Source organism: Colletotrichum abscissum (assembly GCF_030869225.1).
Source record: "Colletotrichum abscissum strain IMI 504890 chromosome Unknown Scaffold_1.1, whole genome shotgun sequence".
Taxonomy (NCBI): Eukaryota; Fungi; Ascomycota; class Sordariomycetes; order Glomerellales; family Glomerellaceae; genus Colletotrichum; species Colletotrichum abscissum.
This window is the reverse complement of record NW_026849987.1, coordinates 729,404-748,202: the sequence shown is the minus strand read 5'-3', so window position 1 is coordinate 748,202 and position 18,799 is coordinate 729,404. Positions and strand designations below refer to the sequence as shown.

Here is an 18,799-nt window from a genome sequence, read left to right as displayed (position 1 = left end):
GGACTGTATCAACTCAGGAACAGCTGCTGCTGTTATCAGCGCCAGGGAGTTGATCATGCCTCGACTTCCTAGGTCCTGATGTTAGCTACAGAGACAACGGCACATTTTACATGTCTTATTCGTGTAAACAGCACGGCAAGGTGCAGTTGATTTTTTTTTTCTCCCTCAATAGAGTTGCCATCACGAATCAGTGCGGCAGAATCCAACACCACTCCAAACGAGGCGAACGTTCCCGCTCCCCCCGGAAACCCAGCCAACCAGTCACTTCGTTTTCATTCGGTGGCATCGCCTCCGGTGTCTTAAGTCCGATGAATGAGAAGCTGCTGTTGCGCACAGCTGTCCGCAGCAGTCACGATAATTCGCAAGTCAGCTCACTACAGGTAACATGAACTTTCCCCATTCACTGTATCCAGTATTGCAGATACACAAAGACTCATCAGCATCGCTTTGGCCCTCCTCTGGTGAGTCGACAGCTTCCTAGTTGAAGATGTGTGACTGTGACAACCCCAGCACCGTCAGGCGGATCGGCATCTCTTTTCCCATCAATCACCCATCGCATGCGTCAACGCGCAAAGCAGCGCGGGTACCGGGTATGGGCTAAATGGCAATGCGCATCGCTCGGTGGGATTAGATGACATGGGCTCGATGGGATATCCGGGGGCCCAAAATGTGCCCTTGTCGGTCTCAATGCCCCCGTCAATGTCGTACGTGAGATCTGCGAGTCTCTCACTTTGGTTGAGGTGGTTCCCCCGATTCGCTTAGTAAACCTAGAAGAGAACACCAGCTTTACACCAAGTTTTATTGGGCCACCAACGCCGAGAGAACAGGCGAAGCAGACTTCCTTATTGCTTGCTTCTCACACTACTAGCCACAAGGAATAAGCAAACCACTTTGCGGTATGCCTCCGTGCACGAAATCGGCACTGAGGGTATGCTACCTCATTCTATAACTTAATAGGGGGTTTGCGACGCGACAAAGTGACTTCATCGGCAGCCTCATTCCTCCCTTTAATTGATTGCATGGCGTGGCGTGGCGCGAGCATGGGTGCGCGTCGTGTCATCGACCTTGAGTTTTCTCTCACCCGACCCTTTTGCCTACTCCCATGGCCTTCAGACAAACTGCATTCAGTACAAACACCTGCAACGCGGCAGGTTTGCTAATGACTGGCATTTCTCAACCTAGCTCTTCCATCAGCCACAGGTAGGAAAGAGCATTGTTGGATGCCAAAATTTTTATTAAAAAAAGTGGCAACAAGCGCGCGTGTCAGACGCGTCGTCTCTCTAATTGATTGGGCTTCACTCAAATAGCCAGCTTTGGACGTCAGACGAGACAGCAGAAAAGGGGGGGGGGGCGCCGTCGCCGCGGCTTGTAAGCCGTCCTTACCGTACAGGCCTAAGGCGAAGGAAGACAAGCCTCCGTAAGTGAGACGGGGGAGTCACAGGTGAAGCTTGAGAGGAGAGAAATGAGGTTGCTCGCGGAGCCCAGTGCCTGAATGTTGCCCAATATCCGAATTTCCAATTTACAAGCTTCCGTCACCCGTGCTTCCCCAGGCCCCTTCGTCTAATTCTGTCCCTCCTATTCCCCCATTCAGGCGGAAGAAAAGTCTGCTCTTCCCCCGAGTTGCAAATGGACTCTTTTCGGTCTCTACGACCCAAGATGGGGGCAGCGCGAGCGCGCTAACGGACGGGAGCACTATGTTAGGGGTGGGTAAGAGACTTGTTCTTCCGTCACTGCAAGCAAGCTTGGGGCGATGCTCGTGCTTTCCTCGTGACTTGTGTTGCCTTGGTTGCGCTGTGCTAATTGCCAGCCAGTCAGTCACCCAGTCCAGTCATTCTCCTTTCTCTGGGCTTCATCTTCCTCTCTCTGGTGCGTAACATGGCACTGGTGCCTGGTCATCGTAACGCTCTGTATGCCAGTTGCCACACCATTTCGTTAGACTTTTCCCCTTCCCATGCTTGGCCAACCTCGCCTCGCTGCCAAACCCAGTGGCCAAGTCTCGGTATCATGACACGCAGACTCACAAAGAGGCAGAACACCTCACACGTTGACTCAGAGCCATCATGCAGTCACTCCCATGAAGAAAAACAGTCAAAATAACACGACAAATCCCCGATTCTTTCTGCCCCTCCGTCCGAACGCCTATGCCCAATCAGATTGCAAAGACTCAATATGAAGATGCCCGTTTGCGCCGTTACCGTCTGCCGCCGCCAGCGACTTGCATGTATGGTACTACGGATCTGCTCGTGAGTCTTACTTAGCTGACTTGATGGTCTTCCCTGCTTACCCCCTGCCCGTCCCTGCTCATCATATCCAAAACACCCTTTTTCTGCAGTACCAGCGCCGCAGTGGTTGTCGTCACCGTACATGATGTGCGGACCCTAAACAGCCGGCGCTTACTGGCTGGTCGGGCTCTAGAATCTCAGGTATCTAAGGTAGCTAGCTACCTACCCGTAGTAGAAGGTAACTCAAGGTCGGCGCTACTTTGTAAGTTTATGTATTGTACTCAAGACGCGCTTCATCACCAAAGGGTCTCATCCTGATCGAGGATGGCTACAGGAGTGTGGGCGGTAAATATAGTATCCTTCCTGCTTTCTCTGCACAGAAGAAGTCGGCCAGAGCCGTTTGATCGCCGTCCTTTCAACTTCAAACATTCTACCCGTCCTTCTAGAATAGCCATCGTGTGTCATTCTGTAACTCACAACTCCGTGCACGTGCTTGAGGAATCACACACACACACAAGCGTTATCATTGAAGGAGCTAGGGGGAAAGGTAGCACGGAGTTGCTTCAAACATCTTCCTCGTCAAGGTCCTTCGCCTGTTTGCAGTTGGGTCTACCCATCCCAGATTCGTAAACACTGTAGAAATGATACATTCCCATCGTTATCCTGCTGGATGACCACCGCCTTGGCCATCGTTCTTGTATCTCATCAGCATACCTTGCCATGCTTGTTTCTCACTCCTCAACTCCGTCAGGGATCGCCTCCACGGCATCATTTACATCTTCTTCCGCTTCGTCTACCACTTCCAGCGGAGTCTCGAGGACCTCCATCTCCCCACCTCCGGCTATCGTGCCCTCTGCTTGCAATTGCTTCACTTTGGTGTTGGTCATCTGGTACACGTACTGGCCAAGATGCTCCACCCCTTCCATACAAACCTCTCCGGGGACTTCAGCCTTGACATCTCCAACATTCGGTCTCTCTGTTTGGTAGAGCTCGCCAGTGACAAGCATAAGCTTATCAGGTCGGGCCAAGAGCTGGTCGAACGCTTGCCGTAGCTCGTAGCATGCCTCGAATATTTCACGACGGCCAAGGATGTACAAACCCAGGCGCGCGCGAGAAAGCGCAACCGTCATGCGACGGATATCACGAAGGTATCCAACTCTTGATGTGCGGGTCAACGAAAGAATAATATCTACAGCGTATTAGTTTCCCGTGCAGATCATCCAAGCTTCGCACTAATTGTAGAACTTACAGTCGTTTTGCTCGCCCTGGTACTTGTCCACGGTTGTTACAATCTTGGGCATGCCAAAGATCGTCTTGTCGGCGCATCGATGGGCGAGGACGTCTTTCACCAGGGCTCGCTGTCCAGCATAAGTGGTCAGAATGCTAATCTTCGATGCCGGATAGCCTAGAAGGCGCATGTATTGGTACACAGCCACTGCATACTCCGCCTCTCCGAGGTTTTGGATGAAGTGGGGAGTTGGCTCCGTTTCTCCACGTCCCTTGTAGTCGGGCACGTTGATGAACTGGTAGTCGTACTTGAAGCCAGCGTTCGCCACAGAGTATTCGCCTTCGCTCTCCACATGCGGCAGGTTGCCCAGCTTGGGGTACCGCCACTGATAGAGACTGGCGATGGATGGTCGAGCTCTGCCCTGCTGGTCCAGATTGATAGTGGGCACTCCAAGGCGGACAAGTCGCGAGAACAGCGACTGTTCAAGATTCGCGTAGTGCCGGAATGCCATACTCTGAATGACTGGGGAGTTCTGGAAGTGATCACCACATAGGACAACTCTCTGCAAGCTCATTTGCCCCTTCTTTGGCTTTTGCATAGCCAAGGGAATGAAGTTTTCGATCTCGGTGATTTGTGCAGCTTCCTCCATGACGACGTTGTCATAGTGGAATCCAAGGGAAGCAATCTCTCCACGTCTCATTGCTGCATGAGTAGATGTCATGGCAATGATTCGTGCTTCATTGGTCAGGAGATAGTTGGCCTTGTCCTTGTCTCGGCGTAGAATCTCGAATGGTATGGCGTCGGCCAATTCAGAGAAGATCTTTGTAATATGGCGGTAGCACCCGTTAGCAACATCAAGAATGGTTTCTCTGTCGGCCTCGGGTGAAAAGAGGGGCTGCGGCGCATCCGAAAAGAATTGATGGAAGGGGAAAGCGCCGACAATGTCAGCAGCCGAGGTCTCTTCCGCCTTGGTGATTTCGATGAACTTGGTCCAGGCTGGCTCGATATACACCGAGTTGAAGTAGCCGGCCGTTTCCGCAGAATTACCATGAGCACCAGGCGCACCAATACTGGCCGCCAGACGGTTGACCTCCAGCAAGTATCGATCTCGGTTTTCCAGGAAAGATTCGACACGACCGTGTTTGCTAAAACTGCCTTCAGTGTAGAGCTCTTCCTCGCCGTGTCCCAGACGAAGCAGATGACGGGCATCAATATCCAAGGCCACAATCTTTGCGAACAACTGGTTGAGCGCCTGGTTGCTGTGTGCAATCAAGAGCGTCTTCTGCTCCGGGAAGTTGTGATAGATGTTGTTGATGACTTGCGTTGCGACATCCGTCTTGCCCGTTCCAGGAGGGCCCACGATGACTGTGAGACCAGGTTGCGTTCCCGATGTGATCGCTTCTATCTGTGCTGGAGTGAATCGCACCTTGTTTAACTTCGGCGTGTCGACAGGATATGGGCCAGTGTTGGGTGGCTTATAGGTCGATACCTTCACTGTCTCCACCTCAGCCAGTAAGGCAGGCTCAGTGTCCCGACGACGCTTCTTGGATGGCTTTGATGAGGGTTCAACGGCTTGGCGCTCGGCAGTTTCCAACACATATGGAGGGCCAAAGCTGCCAGAAACATCATCACTCGGCTCCACAATCTTGCCTGGCAAGCTCCCAGTAAGATGCTGCCAATCCAAGAAAGTGTCTCGATAGTCGATAGTCTTGATGCGGTTCGGCAACTGCTTGTAGGTGGCACCGGCAGGGTCGCCGTAGCCGAGGAAAACTTCATGAAACCACGAAGCAATCGGGACCTCTGAGAGTGTCAAGCTACGAATAGACTCCAGTACGGGCTTGAAGTTGTTCTCCCTTCCGCTGCGACGCATGACAACGTTGATCCGCTCGTATGCCTCAGGCGGACTTGCAGAGGAGCGTTCGGCGTCCGCGGCATATGTCCTGGGATCCAGTCTCAACTGGAATCTCCGTCGGCTATCGTAGTGACCTGAACCATCTCGAACCACCTTACCCTTATCGTCAGTGATCTGAATGATCTCGGCAGATCGGATAGAGATAATGCCGAGCTTCTCGGTTTCTGAGTGTGCACTATCTCCGTTCGTGGCGCTGTGGGAGGCGGGAGCCTGGATGGCAAGAAGGAAGACTACATCGTCTGGTCTCAGCGAGTCCCATTCACGCTTGATACCATCGTTCAGGCGGCGGACATCAATGGAGATCTCCGCCCGAACCAATGACGGTTTGTCATCCCCTACGAGGGCAGGCACAACTTCGAGGATTGAAGGTTTTGTAGTCGGCAAGGCCATTTTGGAGAACCCTTGGAAGCTGGTTTCACCCGGTCTGCGGCTTTCGGGTCGAAGGCGACGAATGGCGGACTCAACATCTTTCCTGATGCCGTAGAAAGACTCGGCACGGTACAAGACGAGTGATCTCCAGAGGAAGTCGCCAACTGACAGGTACTGCAAGTTAAGCTTTGGCAAAGCCAGAGGATGGGAACCATCGTAATTCTCGGTTCTCATCACGTTGTTCTCGAACAGAGATTGCTCCGTGGGGACCAACGCCATGTCGCGAGCGATTTCCTGAAAGGATTTCCGCCGTTCAAAAGTGGTTAGAAGCGCCTCGAGGAGAAATTTCCTATCGATGCTCACTGACAAAGAGTCTGGATACGTTGTCCGGAGGCGAAGCAACCCTGCTAACTCAATAATCTCTTCGTCGGTCAGCGGTTCCAGAAGTCCGGCCAGCTCATCCCTCTTGTCAATTGAGCCGTAGTTTGACAACGCCAATACAGTGAGCTTTTCCTTGAAATGCTTCAGTGACGTCTTTTGAAGCCTTGACAAGTTTGCGCAGTGTTTATCATACGCTTCTGTCCGGCTCAATTGTGCGCCTGTTTGGTCATCGATCGTGAAAAAGGTGTAATGTCTGAGAAGTGCGTTTAGATCCCTCAGAAGACTGTTCTCCTCGTCATTAAAGACAGGAGACAGGCGCATGGCGGGGAGAATGTGGAGGTCAAGCAGAAGGGTGTTGACATAACGTCGAGTAGGAAGCTGGCTTTGTAAGTCTGTCAGGAACTCGACAAAACGCTCGCAGTATAGGACTTGGTCTAATTCACGTCAGACACGCGTTCCTCCAGCTAGTTATATGACAGCTTCTTACCTGGCTTTGCGTTCTCTGTGTAAATCAAGCTGAGAAAATGCAGGACCAAGCTGTACAGCCATGATCGATCAAACCGCAATTTCGCCTTTGTAGCGTCGTCGGCAGCGTCATATCGTTTCCCTGCAGCACGCCATGCCTTTCTCACATGCGCGTGTTGCTCGAGCTTCTCTTCGCGTAGTTCTTCAGTCGACAAGCTGTGCCATATCGAAATGGAGACCAACGGTGCGCACTCTTTCCTCACAATCGCGCAGTCCAAGCTCTGGAAGGCCGAGATCAAAAATGACAGCAGGTGTGTCCGAATCGCAGGCGAAAGTGTTTGGTCGAGAGTCAGAGATAGGATTCGGCGAAAAAGGCCCGAGAATTCGTCTGGTCGATCCTCGAATATGCTCCATGCCTCGAGTTGCTCACGGCGCTTCACGTTAGCTAGCAGGACCAATAGTAAGACATGATGGTTGGAGGAGTCGTCGGAGTATCCGGGCCACAGGTAACTAAGGGACATCAGGATCAGCAAATATACAAATATCAGTGTAATTGTACATACCTCTCGAGAGTCTGCAAGCTCTCCAAAGTCAAGATAGACTTATACGGGAAGCCATCACGTTCCAAAACATCCCATATCTCTTGCTTGAGAACATCGTTCTTGACCTTGACCTTGGTCGCCCTCTTGCTCCTTGTCGTCTTCAACCAATGCTTCTTTGCCAATTGAGCGAATGCGCTTTCCCCCTCAATATCGGCAACTGTCGGACGGTCGCTCGTGGCCTTTGTTTGGGATCGGGTTGACGGCGCAGCTTGAGCCTCGCTGCTCTTCTTCTGCCTCTTGGCTGTCGGCATGGTGCTTTTCAACTTCGGACAAAGAGGAATGCCAATATGCGCGATTGCATGCTGGTGAGGAAAAAGACAAGGCGGGTATCGATTTGCTGTGGAAAATTCGATGCGCAGGCGCGCAATTGTTGAAAGTGACGAAATGCAGAGCTCGTCCACCTCTCAAAAATTTCAGCCTTGCTTTTCGGGCAAGTCGCACTCTCAGATGAAGGTGAGTTGGCTGGTGGTGCAGGTTCCCCACGCGACAAACCGACGCGCTCAGTCTTCCCCCAGTGTTTGTTTGCAAGCTACAGGGCTGCTCACTGGAGAGCACCTGAGTCGCGAGGTGCCTATGGGTGTCTCAAAAAGGTGCTGTAAACTTTCAGGGTGGTAGCGCCAGTGGCTGGACCCACTTACCTTAGACTCAAGGTCGTTGTTTGCGACGTACCTTACCTTACGGATACCTCCACTACGGGAACTGAAGCTCAACCGATCGTGAATTCTTTCAATCGGCAACGCTGCGCATTGCGAACACTTTTTCCGCAACGGAGTCTTCAACACACCTAGCGTCGAGAGGGAACGAAACGCGACATCCATTCGACCAGCCAAACCTACCGTCACATGGCATATATGGCTAAGCTTTCCTCGCTTCTACACAACTAAGCGCAGTCTCTCGACCGATCCCAAGATGCCGGCCGCCGTCACGCCTCAGCGCCATGAGGTGCCCGGGGTCGTTGCATTTGCAAAATTGCTGGACGGCCTCCTGGCTCGCTCGATGGAGGTCAAGTCTACACCCACCATTGAACCAGCATTACAAAAGGCAGACTTTGGTGATCTGCAGGAACAGCTTGCTCGCGTGCTTGCGATTCCGGGAGTCTCAGAAGAGAATGGCGTCGGCATTGCGATTCAGAACAAAGCTCAACAATTCGCTATCATCGAGACTGCCGTAAGAGATATGTTCAGCAATTTGATTGTAGGTCGAACTCAATTATCCTCGCCAGGCATCAATTGACTAACAACATACTTCTCGAGGCCACGACACCCATCGAATCCCCAGATTTCGTCAAGGTCTGGAACTTGTTTGACCTCCTGACTGTGCTCTCCGACGACGAAAAATGCGACCCAGCCTTGTTATTCTGGCTGGTGGAAGAACTCCTGGACAGCCAAACAATCGCCGGATGCCGCAAGATCTTCGACTTTCTTGAATCGAGACGCGAAAGGATTACCGTGAAGCATTTCAAGCAAAAACAATTGGTGATCCTTCGTAGCTGTAACGAACTCCTGCGACGTCTCTCTCGAGCTGAGGATACTGCTTTCTGTGGTCGCGTCTTCATCTTCATGTTCCAGAGCTTTCCCCTGGGAGACAAGAGCTCCGTCAACTTGCGAGGAGAATACCATACCGAGAATGTCACTGTCTTTGACGATTTGAGTGCCAAGGCTGAGGAGACTACCGAGCAAATGGACGTGGATAGTCAGACGGGGGCTAGGGAAATAGAGTCCAAGTCTCAACCAAAGGCCGTTTCATTTGACGCGAAGAAGTCACTGCAGAACGATCAGCCGCTTGAGCCAGATGCTCTGTATCCCTTGTTCTGGTCTCTGCAGGAGACTTTTAGCCAGCCCAAGAGATTGTTTGATCCTGCCCACTTGAATGAGTTCAAGCGCGGCTTAGAAGCGACAATGACATCTTTCCGAGCAATTCAAAGCGAGCAGGGTCAGCGGCCGCCAAAAGCGGTAGATGAGGCCCAACGAGGCTTCAAACGGAAACGAGCAGATGTGGAAGAGAGCGACTTGGCAAACTCATACAATCCCAAATATCTGACAAGCAGAGACCTCTTTGAATTAGAGGTAAGCAGTGGCACATCATGCTGTGTGGCCCTCAGACTGACTGTCCTAGATGAGCGACATTTCTTTCCGCAGACACATCCTCGTTCAAGCCTTGATCATCATGGATTTCCTTCTCTCTCTTTCCCCGAAAACAAAGGAGAAACTGGCCGGCAACGCTCAAAATAAATCGGTGATTTACCTCGGCCAGGTTCTTACCGAAGAAGACGTAAGTGGCGGGATTATATCCGTGAACAGTTAAGAGGCAGACTGACATGGAGACAGACGAAATGGGCGACAGAGATGAAGAAGACGATTGTCGACAAGTACCTCAAGCATGGGGTTGACGGTCCGTATTTCAGTCGAATGGTCGAAACGGTCCTTGCCAGAGATAAGAACTGGATTCGTTGGAAGTCGGAGAACTGCCCATCAATAGAGTTGCCCGCAGTGTCCCCAGAGACATTTGACGAGGCCAAAAAGGCAGCTCAGCGTACAACGACAAAGAAGCGATTGAGGGCCACGCCGATGGGGTCTCTATCCCTTGGTTTCCTGGATGATGGCGATGACGAGCGTGCGATGAAGAAGCTCAAGGCCCTGGAAAGATACAGCCTGCCAGAGCTTGAGAGCTTCAAGGGGAAGATTGCCAACGACGACTTTGAGATCGACATGTCAAACACCCCCCTGGAAAAAGCGCCTTTTATTGAAAGCAAAGCGAGTAAGAGTTGGCGCGCCCTCCGTATAGCAGGCAAATCAAGGTTGGCCTCATTCGACAAGATCGACGATCCGGAAAAGATCGACGCCATATTTGAGGAACCGGTCGACGTAGACGAAAGCGAGGCTGCCGAGGAAGCCGTAAAATCTGAAGACGTTCCCGAAGACAAGCGCCCAATCATACTCTCAGGACCGCCCGGTGCAGGGAAAGCGACACTTTTTCAATTACTCGCAAGCCGACGTCCTGGAGCTTTTAAATACGTGCCACGCCATACGACGAGAAAGGCACAAGAACGCGAGGCTGAGGGCAAAGTCTTCTACTTCGTCGAGAAACAGGCCTTTAACATGCTGAGAGATGGCGATGCGTTATTGGAGTTTACCACGATAGATGATGTGGACTATGGCACGAGTCGGAAGGCTTTAGAAGCGGTTGTCGAGGGTGGCAAGGTCCCAGTCACCTACATGGATAGCGAGGTAAGACATCTCCCTTCTCTCCCAAGTGAAACTGAAATTTTACTGACCGAAATATAGGCCATCCAACAAACTCGCGACCTTGGCTACTCGGCACGGACAATTCTTATCTTGCCACCAAGTAAGGAAGTTTTGGAAGAACGCTTGCGAAAGGCGGAGAAAGGCGATTTGGTTGCAGACGCCCTTAGCAAAGCTGCTCCCTACTGGGAAGAAGATTCGAAGTTAAAGGATGGGTTTGATTTGGTTCTGACCAACGAGGAGCTCGACGCCACTTTCAAGACGCTGGAGGAACACATCTATGGCAAAGCCGAAGAGGCCGAGCTCAGCAATGGCAAGCCAGACAACGAGGCAGCAGTAGATGAAGCGGACACTATCATGGACGATGCTCCGGTAGAGGCGCCGCAAGAACCCCAGGAGTCTCAAGAAGCTCAGGGAGTTGAGGAGACCGAGAAGACCGCGGAAGCACAAGAGACAGAAGAGACCAAAGAGAAGGTCGACGAGGCCAAGGCTGACGAGGCAAAGGAGGCATCCTAGGGAGGTAGGTCTCCAACCAGCGTCAGCCGAGAGTGTAGGCGCGCGTCTTCACCCAGACCAGCCAACTGGCCAATTTTCGGGACTAGATATTGGTAGAAATTCATGATACCCAGTTTTTCCAGTCATTTTATCAACGGCTTCGTCTCTGCCAAGCGTGAATGGACGACGAAAACCCAGAGGCAACCTATCATTTACATCGCCATGATCTCTCGATACGATGGCCCTGATGTACGGCGACAAATACTGACTGTCCTCGATATGCAAGACCCATCTGGATGCCTGGTGGCACAGAATGTCCTCGCCACAACACAAAAGGGGGCCGGTCCTCAACATTAATTACAAAGTGGTAAACTATCTCTGTCCATCATCCGAGCAAGATCTACATACATCATCCCGAACCCGAAAACTGACATCTCGCATAATTCCACAATCTCACCCTCCCAGCAGCCATGCTAAGGCCCCTGAGTAACGGCAAAAATGTTCCCCAAGAGCCCCTTGAACTTGCCATTCCTCCAATCTTTCCACTCGTGATCCATGGCACCCCACGTCTCGTCGAAATCAACAGCCTTGTTCCGCACATAATACGACCCCTGAATCGTCCACAACGCCCAATCCGCGTCATTGTCCTCGAGATAGCCCACAAGGCAAGTCAGGTACGCGTGCTCCTCGGCCGACAGCCCGTCCTCGCTCCCGCCCTGCATGGCGGCCCCAAACTCGGACATGAACAGCGGACCGGTGTACCCTTTACCGTGCTCCAGCACGAAGCCGAACAAGGCGCCGTACTCTGCCCTTTCAACATTGCAGTCTCCGAAATTTGGCGTCGTCACCGTGAAGCTGTAGCTATGCGCCTCCCACACGTTCTTCCCCTTCCACGCGCTTGTATCGAGGTTCTTCGTCCGTAGCGGGGAAAAGTCCGTGGCTGAGTTGAGGCCCCCGATGATGACGAGCACGTCCGGATTTGCCTCGTGGACGACTTTAGCCCCACGCGTCACGTAGCCGTACCACTGATCCGCGGCAAAGGGAATCTGCGTCCAGGTGGCGCGCAACTCGTTGCGGATGGAGATCGCCGCGACGCCCGGTCTGGTCTTGGCCCAGAGGCTCATATGCTGCAGGCCCGCGAGCCAGTCGTCCGTGTCAAAGTAGCGCGAGTTGGCGGCCCAGTAGAACCGCGCGTCTTTCCACCAGCCGTTGCCGTCGTCGAGGTTGCAGCACCAGGAGGCTTTACTGACGTGGTTGTCGAGGATGGTCATGATGTCGCGCTCCCAGAGGACGTCGATGACTTTGCCAAAGACGTCGCGCTGCGTTATGTTGCCGTCGGCGAGGAACGGGTTTTGGACTAGGGCCTGGTCGTACAGCTTGAGCAGGTCGGCCTCGGGCACGCCGGCTGCTTTGGCGCCGTTGACGAAGGAGTCGCGGACGGTGATGCCCGGGTTCGTGGCGTGGTCTGTCGAGAAGGTGAGGCGCACGCAGTTGAAGCCTTGCTGCTTGATCCAGTCGGCCAGGTACTCTATCGGCTGCTTGTGGAGACCCTCAGGGAGGTTGACCTCCATATGGCCGGCCCAGTTGATGCAGCGGAGTTTGACGCGGGCGTTGAACGAGTCTGTTATCCAGCGAGATGTTGAGAAGAGGGGGAGTTGCGGCTTTTGGGCAAGGACGGGTAGGATGAGGGACCAGGCGGCCCAGAGGATAGGGACGAGCCTCATTGTTGGCGCTTTTTTCTGATATTGTTGTAATCAAGACGGTACTTTTACTATCGCGTTGTTGTGATATCGCCCTACGAGCTGTTTTATTCCCCCAGATCACTACGATCGTGTGTCGATATAGAGATACTAGACAAAGCTCTAGTCTTTGAAAGCGTCGCCAAGTCAGACAGCCTACGGATGGTCGACTCTTAGTGATAATAAGTAGCCGAGAAGCAGAAGAAAAGAAGTAATATAATACGCGCGGTGCAAACGTCGATCAGGTATGAAGCATCCTGATCTGCTAGATCAAGTACGCAGAAAGTGCCGAAATAGTCCACGAGGACGTCCTAATGGAACCTTGAAGGAGAGCAGCTGAGGGAGCCCCCCAAGAGACAGAAGGGCGACTGACTACCTGCAGGTCCAACAGAAACCAGCGATACAACCCTTCGGGCAGAGAAAGTGCTCGCCCTGCTCGCAGAGAAAGGTGTGGGCGAAAGATCGAGAGAAAGTCATTCAAAAACAACGCCGAGGTGATAGCACGCGACCCTTAACTGACCTACCCTATATATCATTGCTCGTAAATGCCCAGGCCGCCCAAACTGAAGTGCGAGTAGAGAAGAAGTCGCCTCCCTAGAAGATGGGGGCCTCCATCTGGAGAGGTTCCATCCATACGGAGCATCGATCAATCACATCTGTCAAAAGCGCTTCTCAAAAGGTGTAGAACTTCGGACGAATAGAGTCGGCGCAGTATACCGAGCCCATGCTCTCCTCACGACAGGGTTGCATCCCGTCCGTCACTATAGGAAAAGATAAAGCAGCCGGAGAGCCAAACAACCCATGAACACGCCTATACTCGACCGCAAACAACCAACACTTAATTACTCTCAAAGCAGTGCCCTAAGTTGTTGATCCAAACCGTCACAGAGCCAACAGCAGAGAAGAAGCGTACCGAGACCTCTTTCTCTTCGTCAGGTCCCCCCCGCCATAGACAGGGGTAAGCCGTTGCTGGACGCATGGCCGTTGCGGCGTGTGATTCGCCTGTCTCGGCCAGGAACGGCATTTGCCATGCAGGCATTTCACAAGGTTAAGGTCAAGGTCTGTCGGGGTGTCGTCCAAAGAGCCAAGTGGAAAGCTCAGAGGCGAGAGCTTACTATGCAGAGGAAAGGTGTGGGTGGTATTCAAACGCGCAGAAGGCCCGTAGACTGAAAAGGAACCGGCGGCGGAGGTGAGGTTGGTGTGGCCGGGACGCGGCGCCATAGGACCGTCCGATAAAAGAGGGTCCACGTCACCCGACCGGGGCTGGAGCTGGACAACACTAACAGAGGTCTGAGCTGTTTGCGCCACTCTCATTCGCCACACCGTTTTTTTCTTCGTGTCCCCCCCTTCCCGAGTTCCCTCTCATAATTCTTAGTGCCAAAGCCCTCCCACCTCCAAAAGTTGGAGAACTAATATCTTCAGCGCTATTGGTCAAGTTCGGCCAAAGCGGTCATCAAGTCAATAACACCTGCCTGGTCTGGTTTGCCGTGGGAGTCTGCTAGATCCTGTGTCACAAGAGGCAATCAATGACTTGCCAGTGACCTAATGAGAATGATCATTTCTTGACATTCCTGTCGTTCAGGGGGCTTTCGTCTGTGCAACACTGGCCGGTCTAAGCACAGAAGCCTTCGCATCACTGAGCGACAATGACAAACTCAGAAATGCAGTAGAATATTTATTCATTATTATCGTCACTCGTAACCCGCCTCCTCATATTGAGACGGCCAGCAGTCAAAGTCTGCCTATAGTATCACACTAAGGTAGGGTATACTAAAACAAAGCGGTTGGCTAATAGGCTTCTTTCTCCCAAAGAGTGGCCTGGCCTTTTCCCTCTCGTTCTCCCAAGAAATGCACCAGCGCCCGAGTCGTCGTCGTCTTCTCGACACTCGACCGTAGCTGCAGCTGAGTAGCAAAAGCTATTAGCAAGCATTTCTCTCCGGCTCCTCGACTCTGTAGAGTCCCAAATAAATATCGTTGCGTCATGCTTCGTAAACAAAAGAAAGAAAAAAGGCTGTGGCAAAACTCCCGCTAAAAAAGAAAATCCTGTGGGTTGCCTAGTAATGACTTGCAGCTTCATGCCGCATTTGTAGTGGGCTGGTTTCCTCCTGTAGGACCCCGCGTCTCGAGCTCTCGTCTCTTGGCGAATAAGCTCTTGAATGCGCCAAGGCAATGAATCAAAGATTCTTCGTCGTGGGCGCAGAATCGGTAGCTCTTTTCCTCCGTAATGAGCTGCAGACAGTGCTTCTTGGTCTTGCTGACCGGGTCAATGTCAACTACATTAACAATTGCCGACATTGGTCGAATGAACTGCGCCGTGTACTCGGACTCGTCCTTGTAGAGAATAAAATTTCTCGGCCGGAGCACACCCCAAAGGTTCTTCCATTGCTTCACGCCGCCCTTGCTGCGGAGGAACCAAAGCCAGCCCTGCCAGATGACGCGATCCGGATCTTGCTCAATGTTGAGACCGCTAAGTTGGCTCGCATTACGGTCAAGACCTGGCCGGTCCTGGGTGCCTTTGCTCGGCAACTGGACCGCCAGGTCTTCAATGGACATGCCCTGTATCCTTTGAATCTCGTTGTCTGAGAAGTCCGAATGCGAGGCGAGTTCGTTGCCTGAGTACCCAGCGGTATCCGCCATCTGCGATGGACGTCGATGGGTTGAGCCAACAAAGCGCGGCACTGGAGGTTCCAGCGGCTCAGGAGAGCTTGATCCAAGCCTTTCGGTTCGTGCCATGTCTCCAGCCTGGGCGGATCTGCCAACCACAAGGTAGGATTGCCGCTTGCCATTCGGGCTGGCAAGGAGCAGCTCATCATGTTCCTCTTCAATACGGGCATGACTCCTAATCAAATCCACCCATTCCTCTGCATCGTGGCTACTGCTAGCCTGAAAGTGGTAGTTCCTCGCTGGCGAAAAGAGTCCAAACACGTTCTTTCTCTTGTTTTTGGGGTCCTTGAGCAAAGCAACGGCGGTTAAGTCGGCGAGGTACAGCTTGTGTCGCAGCTTGTCCTCCTTGTCGGATCGGTAAATTGAGAGTGAATTGGGTCGGAGGACGAAGTAAATTGACTTCCAAGTCTACACAATTGGTCAGAAATGGTCCTCAAGCGTAAATGGATACGGGTCCTACGAACCTTTGTCTTCTGTGTGCGCTTCTGCAGGTAGCCGCTCTTCACAACACGGTCGAACTCGAAGCTGCCGTTTTGATTAACGGGCGACGAATAGGTGTCTAGGGCCAAGCGGCTTCGAAGTCGAGAATTGGGATCGGTGGGAAGAGATATCGAGGATGGTGGGATGGTGACGCCCAAGCTTGGTGCCGGATGCGGCGTAGGCAGCTGAATCTGCGACTGGGCCATGGTCGTCATGATGAAGATATTAATTCGTATCGTGTGGTTGTGGGTGAAAGTAGGATGGCAGTCGCGTAAAGTCGCACATTAAAGAGATTCCCGTGCAAAAAGTCCGTCCGGGGAACGATACGACGGTGGGCGGAACGGGCAAAGACGTAAAGTTGCCGAAGAACGAGAGACTTGTAGAAAACGGCGGCGGCGGGTGAACAAGCGATGCGACTAGAGCAGGCAGTGCCGGCAGCGTTGGGTCTCCGGGTATTAGTCCAGGTATCGGTAGGTAAGGTAGCCAAAGGATTTCTGCAAGGTCAAGTCGGGTGTTGGACGAGGCAAAAAGAAGTCGAGGTGGCTGGAAGTGGATATACCGAGTGGGAGTCGCGCGTCGGTGGTGGCTCTATTATCGTGCCCTTGCTCGATTGCCGTTGTATTTTTGCTGGGACCGACTGGGGCGTTGTTTATGCTGATTGCTGCCCTTGCGAAAACGAGAGAAGGACCAGAAAATGTGTTTGGACACAAAGGTAAATGGTTAGAAACGAGTGTGCAAGGCGGGTCGAGACGGGTCGCGCGCGTAGTGTTGCTGTGGAAAGGGGGGGAGCAGAGAAGGAGAAGGAGGAGCTTCAGCGTTGACTCCTTTCGCACGGGCGTGTCGTGTGTAGATGTCTTGTGCCGGGGGTGTTGAGAGGTCAGGTATTTGAGTGGTGAAACTTGGGATGCCAAGGAAAGGAGACGAATCTCGAGTTTGAGAGGCAAGTGATGGCAGCAAAGGGATGAAGAGCGCTGTGTAACGGATGGAAGGGGGGGGGGGGGTCGGATAGAGCGGTATGGTGTTTAATAAAAAAAAATTGGAATGTCAAGATGCGGTGAGGGTCGACGGGCTTCGCAGTAAGGTAATGTAGTCCCTAAGTATCCGTAGCGCCGTGTCAAATACCTCTCAAAAGAGTGACGGAGTCAAGCCGCAAGCCTGATACAGTGTGGTGGAATTGACGACAGGTCAAGTGCCGAGCGTTTACTCAGCGGGGGCGAGATGCGATGGAGTAGCCAAGGTGTGGAGGAAGAACCTGAAGCTATGGTACGGCTTCTGGAGAGTGAAAGAGGAGAAAGAGGAGAGGGACCTGACGGGATGTACGGGAGACGGGAGTGAGTTGACAATGACGATGCCGGAAGAGCTCCAATGGCGGTGACGAGTGACGGGATAGCTACGGAGACATTAGACGAGTCGAAAAAAGTCTGGAATTAAAAGTCTCGGCCCCAAGCCAAGCTTGGTGGTGATTATAATTGCAATGGTGCCCGTCAGAGTTAAGCTTTGAGGGGAGGGGCGCTGATCGGCACAGCGATGTCGCAGGAAAAGAAGAAGCAGGGCGCATTGCATCAAGCTTGAGAGAGAGAGAGGGATCAGAGGCGCCATCTGAAGGTGGGCGAATGGGCGCAGAGAGGACAAAATTAGTTTGTGGAGTCCCTTTTTCTTTAATGCATTGCAGTGGCATTGGACCATTGGTACCAGGTTGGCATTGTTGATGAGATGATATTGTAATGTGACTTGTAAGGTACCTCTTGCCCCAGGGGCAGATATGGGGACTTTGGGTGTAGATGGTACAAGTATCTTGCGTTATGCTTACTGCGTTTCTCTTGCTGTTTTGACTATCATGTACACCCATCTAAGGTAATCAATGCTCAATTCAGGTACACCCGAGGGGGATCATCAAACCAATAACTGGTCAAGACCCCACGGGCAGAACAGAAAGAAGCGCAGCGAGTCGCAGACGCGCGCATTGCTCTGGGCCACATCTCCTAAAGTGCCTCATGGGGCCTGGTGAGGGGTTCTGCGGAGAGGACTCCAAGTCAGCTCACCAGCTCCCATTTGAGTGGTTGACGGTGTCTGAAATCAAAGAAACAAGAGCAGCCCTTTGAGAGGTGACAGGCTTGGGAGACAGGGAAGAGGTGGTCGGGAATCGAGGGGATTCAAGGGAAATGGTCATTGGCGCATCTGAGCGCTTGAGCGTACCTGCTGCAGTACCTACTTGCTGCATGGAAAGCGCGGAATACTTACACAAGGTACATACTTGCATATGCCTCACTCCCGTCTCTTGCCCTATATGTACAGTAAGCCTTCTGCTTGTCGGCTGAAGGCATCCAGAACATTCAGGTGTATTGTACTTGGCTCCTTGGTACAGACACTGCAGAGCCTCAGGCGCCCTCAAATACCTTAGAAAGCACGTACGACTTTTATCGCCATCAATGGCTAAAGTAATAGTGGCGGGCCAAGAAGTGGGTGAAGCACTGAGCGACCAGCACCGCCCCGTTTCACCCCCGAAGCTGTTTGATCGAGTGGTTGGGATGCAACTCCAAGTCTCCCAGTCCCCGCCTGCCAGCCATTCGCCAGACAGCAGCAGTGGACTACGGAGTAGGTACGGAGTAGACGTTGAAAAAGTCAGGCACGTCCTGAATCATTGGATAATGGATAGGTAGTAGGAAAAGGGGTAGGTCGCGACCACCGTCTCACTACAAACGCTTCTGCGGCTCTACCCTACCTGTTCTGCATCGCTCGGCTGCATTGGCCATTCACTGTTTCCCATGTGGGTCGCCTTTCTGTTCCAAATAGAAGAATCTCGTCCCATCTCAATGCCTGACTCCCTGACTCCCTCGTGCCATGTGTCTTGCTAGACCAAACTCCCGACTGTTGCGTTTTGCTTTCCCCAGCACTTTGGTTTCTGACGGTCCGAACATGTGCCCCAAGTCTCCATTTCTTTCCGTTCCTGAATTTTTGCTCTAGGCTTTATTCTGACGCTGCTACCTATCCGTACCTTGT

General features: G+C 52.5%; 6 protein-coding genes across 6 annotated transcripts, besides 1 other annotated feature; 2 read left to right on the top strand and 4 right to left on the bottom strand.

The window, feature by feature from the left end:
• Positions 1-2,953: 2,953 nt before the first annotated feature.
• On the bottom strand, positions 2,954-7,430 carry CABS01_00207 (intron-binding protein aquarius; the record flags this gene model as incomplete). Its single annotated transcript, XM_060533589.1, has 4 exons — positions 2,954-3,411; positions 3,472-6,546; positions 6,600-7,087; positions 7,141-7,430. 4 exons carry the CDS (start codon positions 7,428-7,430, stop codon positions 2,954-2,956), a joined length of 4,311 nt encoding a protein of 1,436 aa, XP_060406103.1.
• A 658-nt stretch (positions 7,431-8,088) lies between these two features.
• On the top strand, positions 8,089-10,937 carry CABS01_00206 (guanylate kinase; the record flags this gene model as incomplete). Its single annotated transcript, XM_060533588.1, has 5 exons — positions 8,089-8,373; positions 8,433-9,245; positions 9,295-9,450; positions 9,507-10,406; positions 10,464-10,937. 5 exons carry the CDS (start codon positions 8,089-8,091, stop codon positions 10,935-10,937), a joined length of 2,628 nt encoding a protein of 875 aa, XP_060406102.1.
• A 452-nt stretch (positions 10,938-11,389) lies between these two features.
• On the bottom strand, positions 11,390-12,640 carry CABS01_00205 (cellulase; the record flags this gene model as incomplete). Its single annotated transcript, XM_060533587.1, has 1 exon — positions 11,390-12,640. The coding sequence occupies one exon, from the start codon at positions 12,638-12,640 to the stop codon at positions 11,390-11,392; it is 1,251 nt and encodes a 416-aa protein (XP_060406101.1).
• Positions 12,641-14,728: 2,088 nt separating this feature from the next.
• Positions 14,729-16,014, bottom strand: CABS01_00204 (PH domain-containing protein; the record flags this gene model as incomplete). The annotated part of the gene is made up of 2 exons (XM_060533586.1): positions 14,729-15,727; positions 15,784-16,014. The coding sequence occupies 2 exons, from the start codon at positions 16,012-16,014 to the stop codon at positions 14,729-14,731; spliced, it is 1,230 nt and encodes a 409-aa protein (XP_060406100.1).
• A 195-nt stretch (positions 16,015-16,209) lies between these two features.
• On the top strand, positions 16,210-16,515 carry CABS01_00203 (uncharacterized protein; the record flags this gene model as incomplete). The annotated part of the gene is made up of 1 exon (XM_060533585.1): positions 16,210-16,515. The coding sequence occupies one exon, from the start codon at positions 16,210-16,212 to the stop codon at positions 16,513-16,515; it is 306 nt and encodes a 101-aa protein (XP_060406099.1).
• Positions 16,516-17,200: 685 nt separating this feature from the next.
• CABS01_00202 (uncharacterized protein) lies at positions 17,201-17,485 on the bottom strand (the record flags this gene model as incomplete). Its single annotated transcript, XM_060533584.1, has 1 exon — positions 17,201-17,485. One exon carries the CDS (start codon positions 17,483-17,485, stop codon positions 17,201-17,203), a length of 285 nt encoding a protein of 94 aa, XP_060406098.1.
• Positions 17,486-18,294: 809 nt separating this feature from the next.
• Positions 18,295-18,366: a sequence feature (Short protein (CABS01_00201, KAK1525112.1) was converted to a misc_feature.).
• Positions 18,367-18,799: the final 433 nt, after the last annotated feature.